Raw genomic sequence first — 9,107 nt, forward strand, 5'->3', positions numbered from 1 at the left:
TGGTTGGGAACTCTGCCAAAAGGAAATGTCAGGAGTCTGTCCAACAATTTGTCTCTTTCAGAGTCCGCATCCCATTTTGCAATTTGGAGGTTTTTTTCTGTAATGCCTATTAAGACTCTTACAATAGTAAGGCATCAGGGAAGAAATCTGTTCCTCAATGTGTTGTAAAAGAACCAGGAGGGTGCTGTAGGTGCAGGAATTCTGAAGAGCTTTAGCAGAGGGCTCCCACTCTGGGTGCAGTTTACTTTCTATGGCTGTGAGTGGAGGACTTAGCACTATAGGCCAATTGTAATTGTGGAAAAGGCTTTTCTTGCACCTGTTATTCTATTAAAAACAATCCATGTAGTTTACAAGTGCCTCAGTTTATAGATTGATCAAATTCTGTATTCATCAGTTTTGATAATGCAGATTATAAGCACATGTAGGAGCACCTGCTTCTATTTTGTTTATTTGGAGATTATCCCTTAATCATGCAAGGTCCAGGTGTGCATTTTCAGATTTGTTGACTCAGGGAAGGTGGAGATAGTATTAAAGACCAGTCACATTATGCTGTACTTACATTAATGTTGTTGCTCCTGTGAAGAATTGAACCACTCAGTGAAGAGAATGGCAAGAAGAAATGTCCTCATTACAGGTTGCTCCTCAGGAATTGGGCTGGCAATAGCTGTAAAAATGGCAAAAGATGAACAGAAAAGATTTAAAGGTAATAATCTATCTGTTCTTTATGTTTACAAAAACATACTACTTGAGATGATGCTGGTTTTTTTCTCTGTGATTTAACAGGTGGTTGTATTCAGTTTGGTGACTTGTTTCTGGTTCGTTTCCTCTTCTACTGTCAAGAAAATGCAGTGAAAATATACTGATTTCTGTAAGCAGTTGATATTTCTGTACCTTTATTGAACAACTATTGGAACTGAATAGTGTACACACACATGCAATGAAAAAGGACAGTAGTAAAAAACAAATATCTGAAAATGTTTTTAATATTAATGCTGCTCTGTGTATACATTCACAGCTGTGGTTAGCTTTGCTTCTGGCTACTAAAATCTGTACATATACAGGCCCATGCCCATTTGAAGACCATAGCAATGAATTTAGGTAAACAGTTTATAAATTTGCAATTTTTTCCTTAAAGCACATTTCATTATTTCAAGCCTGTGTCGGCAGGTGAACAAAAGGGCTGGGATTTGTCTTGTTGCTGCAAAGCAGGGTATTTGCTGTGATTGAAAATGGATGGCAAGGTGAACACAGCAATCTGTGGCAATTCAGTCTCTTACTTACAGTATTTTACTGCTAACTGACTGGATACAGATCTAGAGCTTTCTGAGCAATTAGGCTACAATAATAACTAATTTATATTTTGAGAAGTAGCTTACAAAATCAAATATTTTTTCAACCTAAGGAATTATGTCTATCACTTTTTAATAAAATGATGGTTGTCCTACTAAATATTGTGTGATTAAAAAAAAAGAAGGAAATCTAGAATCCAGAATTAGGTTTTGGGTACCTAAAAACAATTTAGTGGCATAATTTGATACCCATTTTTTAATATTTTGCTGACAGTATTATCCTTTATACACTCCATGTTCTTCATTATGCATAGCTTCTTCTTTTTAATTTCTCGAGGATTTCAGAACCAGACTGGGAAATTAGTGACAATATATGTTGAAAATAGAATCTTTGAACTTTTAGTTTTTATCTGGTTTCTATCACTGACATTAAGACCTGGATGTAAAAGCACTGCTCTTTAACACTTCTCAGTAGGAGTGGCACAGTGAAGATTTTATTTGGGGTGTGTTGCAGTGTTCGCCACAATGCGGAACCTGGCCAAGAAGGAGCCACTGGAGGCAGCTGCAGGTCACAGGCTGGGCAAAACCCTCGAGATTAAACAACTGGATGTCTGTGATGAACAGTCTATTAAAACCTGTGTGAACAGCATCCCTGACAGAAGGATCGATGTCCTGGGCAAGTACAGGATGTGTGTGCTATCAACAGATACCAGAGTTCTGTAAAACATTGTCTCAAATACCCTGGAGAATCTTCATTAGTGTATTTTTTAAATTATCAAAGTAGTAATAATTACATAGTATATTTGGTTCAAGATTCTTAAGATTTCAAGCAGACATAAGTGGATTAAATCTCACCCTGCTCCCATGAAGTAGGGAAGCTGGTTTTCCCTGTTTACAAAGGAGAAACTTGATCACAGGGAGGTGAATTGGATAAAACCATACATTTTTTAATAAACGTGAGAAATTTTGCCTAAACTGGCACCTTCATGAGCAAGACTTTCCACCCTATTGATGAAGCATAGCCCTTTTTACAAGGAAGGTACCACCTGTCTGTACTAAGAAAACAACAGCACTGGGAATTAGCAAGTAAATGAACAAATGCAAAAAAAAAAGGGATATTTCCATTTTGTATTAAGAATTGAAATTGTACTTTACAAATCATTCAGCAACAAGTGTTTCCATATCATTTTGCTAAAAATAAATATGAGTATCTTAGTGGAAATGCTTACACCATCAGCTATTAAATCTTGTCTACTAGGAAATTATGGATCTGCCTTTTTTCTGATTAATTATTAAAGCAGTGCTTAACAAGTATTTCTGCAAAATTTATTATACTCTAATTTGATGTACTACTTCTAGAGCAGAATGCCAGTCCTATCATCATTCCCCACTTATAAATATCCAGGAGGCAAATAAAAATCAATGGCATAGTGTGTTTGTTTATTTTGTTGGGGGGTTACTTCATCTTGAAGATACATGAATGTTAGTAAAACAAAAAACAGACCAAAATATGGCTTGATCTGCCACTTTTTGAAGATTTCTATTAATTCCTATGAGTATTGACTGTACCTTCCAATTCTCAATACTGAATTATGAAAAAAATACTAGTAATTCTTGACTCATTTTTCTGTAATCTCTTTATATTTTTTTAAAGAAAGACTATTGAGAAATAAATTAGTTAAAATGAAAAATAGCAGATAATTTAAATTTGATTGAAAGCACAATTAAAAGTAAAGACATATAGAAATGTCAAATGTACTTGGAATGCTCAAGTGACTAACATCTTTTAGTCCTTTCTTTAAGGATTATTTAGGATTATCTAACCCTTAATCCTCACATTCTTTTCAAATGCTTTCCAATAATGATTACAAGTTTATGTTTATGGATGTTTTTGCTTGCTGTTGTCTCCCATTTTGTGCAGTGAGCAATGCTGGAATGGGGCTCATTGGGCCTATTGAATGTCAGAGCATTGAGGAAATGAAAACTGTGATGGACACCAACTTCTTTGGCCTGGTTCGGCTCCTGAAGGAGATCCTGCCTGACATGAAGAGGAGAAAGAGTGGGCATATAGTTATAATAAGCAGTGTTATGGGAATACAAGGTAAAGTTGGTTTTCCTCTTTACTTGAACTAAGAGTTCAGTGTTCAAAATCCAAAGCGTTCCTCCTTTTAGGAAAAAAAAAAAGTAGGAGCTGGCATATCTGACTCTTGTGCTTTGTAATGCTGAAGATCCAACTATAAAAAGCACCTGGTGAGTTTTATGCATCCAGGTAGTTTGTTACTACATAGCTACTCTCACAGCATTTTAACAACAAAACCTGCAGGGTTATTATTTTTTTAGAGTTTTAACTTAAACTCTATAATTTTTAAAAAATTTATTGTTGTATTTTTATTATCTGGAGAATAGGGCTTTTCTCTTTCCTCTTAGAAAAAATTAGTGGAACAGGCAAACATGCTTACTATGCTCTGCACAGTAGTAATAGAATAAAAGCCAATCCTGGACAACTGTTCCACCTTTTTGTAAAGTTTCTTATCTCACAACACTCGAGAGTCAAATTTTAGTGACAGATAATGATATTCCTACTCTTGTGTCCCATCCTGTCTAGCTGTTTTTTTTTTTTATTACAACTGTGACATTGATCTTACATGGATTATTCCGCTGAGTCCTCCATCAATCTCCAAGAATTGGTATTTTAATATAACATTTACCCTCCACCTCAATGGACTGATGTAGTGCTTTTTCTAAATCACTCACATGCAAGCTGGATTTCTTGCATAATTGTATCTCCTGCATTACACTCAGCCTCTGTTTTCATCTAGAGCCTATTAAAGTCTCACTGATAAATAATTCAGATGGTATTATATTTACAGACACTTTCATATCTTAGCCTACAAAATAATATCATTCAAGGAGACCACAGCATCAGCTAAGGGGAGGAAAAGCATTAGTCAAGCATCTTTGCTAGACTAAGCAATTTTGAGAACATATGCAAAAATTAGTATTTAGCTTCAATGTGCACAAGGATTTTTCTAATGTTTTTCCAGCATGACTGTAGAAATTTTGGGATGAGTTCTTAAAATCAAACTACAGTATGTTGGATAAAATCACCTTCTCAGTTATGTTCTGTTTGTACCATCAGGTATCTTATTTAATGATGTTTATGCTGCATCTAAGTTTGCTGTGGAAGGATTCTGTGAAAGTTTAGCTATACAAGCACTCAAATTCAAACTGCAGTAAGTATTGATCCACTGGTGTAAATGGTATTGATCCACTTGTGTCAATTGTATTTTAGATAGTTTAAAATACATTCACAGGTAGGAAAAAAATCTTTAAAGCTTGCTGCTAAACAGACTGAGAAGCCCTTGAAAACTGTACATCACAGAAGGCATAGAAATGCCCACACTCTTCACAATATATAAGCAAACAAAAAGAACTAGATGTTAGAATAAACATGTTCTCTTGAGGCTAAATAGCTACAGGCTATTTAGCTTTGGCTAAAATACAGTTCATGCAACACTTATGAAAACAGATTCTTACACACAGTATCACAGAAATAAGATCACTGTGATCTTCCCCCTTAGAGAGGATAATGGCCTTCTCAGGCAATTCACAGATAAAAGATTTCAAGGGCTCATCAGAGAGAGTGAGCAAGTGCAAATCCATCAGAATGTTTCAGGGTGAGATACCTGTAATGAAGGGAGAAGTGTGATGTACTATTCTAACATTTTAGATAGTATTTAGGAGGCCAGTCCTGTTCTTCATCTGTGGGACTTCAAGTTTGATTTGTCACATGTATATTCACACTCAGGTAATTCTGCTACTATTGTTTGTGCAAATTCCAATAACTGGTAAATGTCCATTGCATCTCTGTGTGTCTGAGCATTTAGGCCTTGTGGAACAAAAGACAGCTGCTGTTGTGGCATTTCAGAGACAGAACTGTGATTCTGCATATTGCTTTGCAAAGTTGGGAGGGATTTAAAATAAATGTAATAATACATGGGATATACCACAATTCATAATGAAATTTCAAGAGTATAAGGCACAGCAAAAAGGAGGTTATAAAAGGAAGTATAATAAGATAAATTCAAGGTCTAATGGGGAGAGTGATGGAAGAGAAAGGGCTTTAATTCCAGCAGTAGCTGGAATTCTGCTGTGAAGGTCAACAGCTTGATTTAGTTCTAAAGAAGAGCCTTCAGAACATCCCCGGAAGAACTCAAGTCCAGTAAGAGACCCAATCCCATAGAGTATTTTGATAAACACAGAGGTGGATATTATTACTGCCTGAGAAAAGAACCAGGAAAAATGTGAACAGTAACTTGTATTTTAGTGATTTGCTATAATACACTACTGGGCAAAATAAAAACTTTCAGATTTGGCAGCAGCCAGAATCTGTCAACCCACAGTAAAGATTTAAGTATTGTATTTTATTATTATATAGTGGTGGGATCTTAAATTATGTCACCCTTAGATTCCACAGCTGTGAGACAGCAGGTAACAACTGCACTTACTTATGTCATGAATTAAGTTACAGCACTTCTCTGAAAATTAAACTATGCAGGTTTCTGCTCCTGTATGTGGGTGGGTAGGAGGAGCAGGACAGCAGTGATGCAGTAAGGATTGCCTTTACAGAAAGTACTGTTATATACTGTTTGCTAGTGCAACTCCTCAATGTTCCTTCTGGAGCAGGATTGAGGGGTGTATTTTCCATGGATGATAGTCACAACCAGTTAACCTTTTTTTTTTTTTAACAGGTTAAGTTTGATTGAACCAGGCCCAGTGGTTACAGAGTTTGAAAGAAAAGTTTTTGAAGATGGAATGAAAATGGATCTTTCAGCTGCAGATGAAGAAACAGCTGAGATGTTTACTAATATTTACCTTAAAAATTACAAACAAATTTTCCAGAGCCTGGGACAAAGTGCTGAAGATGTTGCAGAGGTAACTCATCAAAAAATCATCTTTTTGTTTGTTTGTTTTTTTCTTTGTAATTTATGAATGCAGTGGGTGGTTGGTGGGTTTTACTGATAGAAGCATTCAATTTAATTAAATGTAATGTACACAATTAAAATGTTTTTTTAAAAAATCAAAAGAATTTTCAGTCTTTAAACAAAAGCCTACAAAATACTAAAAGAATGTTCATTTTGAAGTATTGAAGATAACTATGAATTGTAATTTCAATACCACTGAGATATTAGATGCCCTTTACATCTTCTGGTGAAGTCTGAATATTCTGCATTGTTCCCATACATCCACGCAGGGTTCCCAACACTGGTTAAGCTCTGTCCTTCCCATCTCACTCAGGATCCCTCCACTGAGGGAAGTTCACACAGCCACCCCAGGGCAACAAGGCACAATAAAAGAATCATGGATGTTTCTGGTGCTTGGAGCTTCCTGCAGGAAGACAAGTTTAGGCAAGCTCTGGGAAGGGATGATGATTTCAGGAGTTTGCTGCTAAGGAATAGCTTCAGTGTCAACTGAAGATTTCCAGATCTTGCTGCAAAAGGCACTGTCCTGATCATTTACCAGTGACCTGCAAAAGAGAGGATCTACCTACTGTGGGCATATCAACCTGCAATCATTTGGAAGACTACTCAGGATACTAAGTTGTCAGCTGCTACCACCATGGTACAGAGAAACAGAAATAAAAGAATAAATAAAAAATACTTCTTATGGTCTTTGAATATTTCAAGAAGAATTTCTAATGATGTTTTAATAAAACTATACACAGGGTTTTACATAATTCTAGCACTTTTTTCTTCTATTTTTCTACTGAAAATTGGGTTTTTACTTTACTATCTTGACAAAGGTTCTTACAAAATTTTATTTCTCCTTCTCTACAGCACACAGTAAAGATAATTCTTGCAGAAAATCCACCTTTTCGCCATCAGACCAACACCTTGTATACTCCAATGACAACTTTGAAGTATGCAGATCCAAATGGAGATCTACCCATTGACATATTCTACAAAATGGTTTTCCAGCATGACAAAATCTTCAGTGCAAGTCTCAACTTCATCAAATTGCTAAGGTGGAGAAGCAGAAAGAGCTTTGACCTGGGAAAACCTTCGCAATAATTATGAGATTATATACTGCAAATTCGAATTACTTGTTGTAGCTACTGATGACACAGTGTTATTCAAATGCCTTTGCTCTGTAATTATGAAAAGGCATGCAAGATATTTGTTTGGCTTAGCTAAGATATTAATTTCAATCTGTATCTCTTGAGTGTTACTGTTTACATAACCTTGCAATTAAAGTCCTCTAACTGTAGTTATTCTGTTTAGTGTTTGCTTTTTCCAGAGATGTTTTCTTAGGAACAGGAACACTGACTGGTATTTGTGTATTCAATATTAACCTGCTCTCCTTCACTTACTTGTATATAATACACACTGAGAGCTGCACAGTATGCAAATGATTTAGATTCTTAATATCATAAAAGTATGTTTTTACTTATTAGGATAGAATTGGTACAGTAATCACTCAATCACACTGGCATTCTCATTTCCAAAGTCAGATCTATTTATCAGCAACGTAAGAGAAAGTCTTATCAATCTTAAAGTGTAACTAGTAGAATATTTATTATTCATATATAATATTCTGAATGCTTCCTTTATATGCAATGGTTACTAGCATATTGCACTTAGTGAGCAATAAAATGGTTTTTTATAGCATCTTAAAATAAAATATCTTCTTACTGTCTGAGTGCTACTTTTTGAAAACAAAGTATTGTCAGTAATAAGCAATCTCAATCCACTTAATGCCTTCAGTGTCTGACACAGAACCCTCTTGTTCCAAGCTATCCCAATAAGTATGTGTTAAACCAGAATTCTATCATGTAGATCAATCAGGTCTTTTCCCTTGCTTGTTCTCAGCCGAGTCCTCCCAGCGGCCGAGGCCGAGCAGGGACCGTGGCTGCAGGGCCGTTCCCGTTCCCGCCCGGGGCGCTCCCTGACCTGGGCCCGCCTCTCTGCCCGCTGAGGCACAGGCCGGGCGGCCCCCCAGAGCCGGCCCTTCCAGCAGCTGTCCCTGTCTCACCCACAGAGCCCAGCGCAGTCCTTCTCTTTCCTTCAATACTGTCTCACAGAGCCAGAATGGAATTCCGTGCTGGAACTTGCAGCGGCCCCGCCCTGCCTCTCCCCGCTGGAGCTCAAAGCTCCTGCGGGTACCAAGCGCTGCAGCTAATGCAGGGCTCTAGTGCAGGGCTTGCTGTGCAGCTGTGACCCTTTTGGTGGGGTGCAGGGACATGCAGGGACCTCCCTGGGGCAGCAGGCCGGGGACTGAGGGAACGAGAGCGTCCGCAGCAGCCGCTGTGCACAGCTGGAAGGGCCCAGGCAATTCCTAACTCACACCTCTTGCAAAACACCGGGTGCCTGGAGCCCAGCAGAGAGGGGGAACAGCAGCGAGGCTGAAAGGAGAACGCGGGAATTAAATGACAGCAGAGCGCCGCTGGGGCTGAAGGGAGCCTGGCAAATCCCCGCTCTGCAGCCCGAGATCGCCTCGGCACCTGCTGAGGGCCAGCACAGGGGTACCAGGCAGAAGCATCCACAGAAGGGCTGGGCCTGCCGGGATGTCGCTCAGCTGTGGCTGTCTCTGGCCTGCAGCTCGGGCTGGGCTGCATTCCCAAGGTTCTTTTCCTTTGCAAGGCAAGACCAGGACCGTGGGTTTAACGAGCCTTCCACAAACACTATCGTGGTCTGGCTAATTCTGTCTCATACAACCCTCACGCTACTGGTTATGCAGTGCAAGCAGAAAATACAGAGTAATAGACGGCTGCCGAGGAGAACCAGCCCTGCCTGCAAATCGTGAATTAACTGAAGCACC

At 38.3% G+C, this 9,107-nt stretch overlaps 1 protein-coding gene across 1 annotated transcript; it reads left to right on the plus strand.

Annotated features, from left to right (window-relative positions):
* Positions 1–394: 394 nt before the first annotated feature.
* LOC102031883 (retinol dehydrogenase 8) lies at positions 395–7,985 on the plus strand. Its single transcript, XM_005422078.2, has 6 exons — positions 395–703; positions 1,804–1,965; positions 3,211–3,390; positions 4,429–4,522; positions 6,041–6,224; positions 7,127–7,985. The coding sequence occupies exons 1-6, from the start codon at positions 607–609 to the stop codon at positions 7,358–7,360; spliced, it is 951 nt and encodes a 316-aa protein (XP_005422135.1). The 5' UTR covers positions 395–606; the 3' UTR covers positions 7,361–7,985.
* Positions 7,986–9,107: the final 1,122 nt, after the last annotated feature.

Source organism: Geospiza fortis, unplaced genomic scaffold, assembly GCF_000277835.1.
Source record: "Geospiza fortis unplaced genomic scaffold, GeoFor_1.0 scaffold403, whole genome shotgun sequence".
NCBI classification, from domain to species: Eukaryota; Metazoa; Chordata; class Aves; order Passeriformes; family Thraupidae; genus Geospiza; species Geospiza fortis.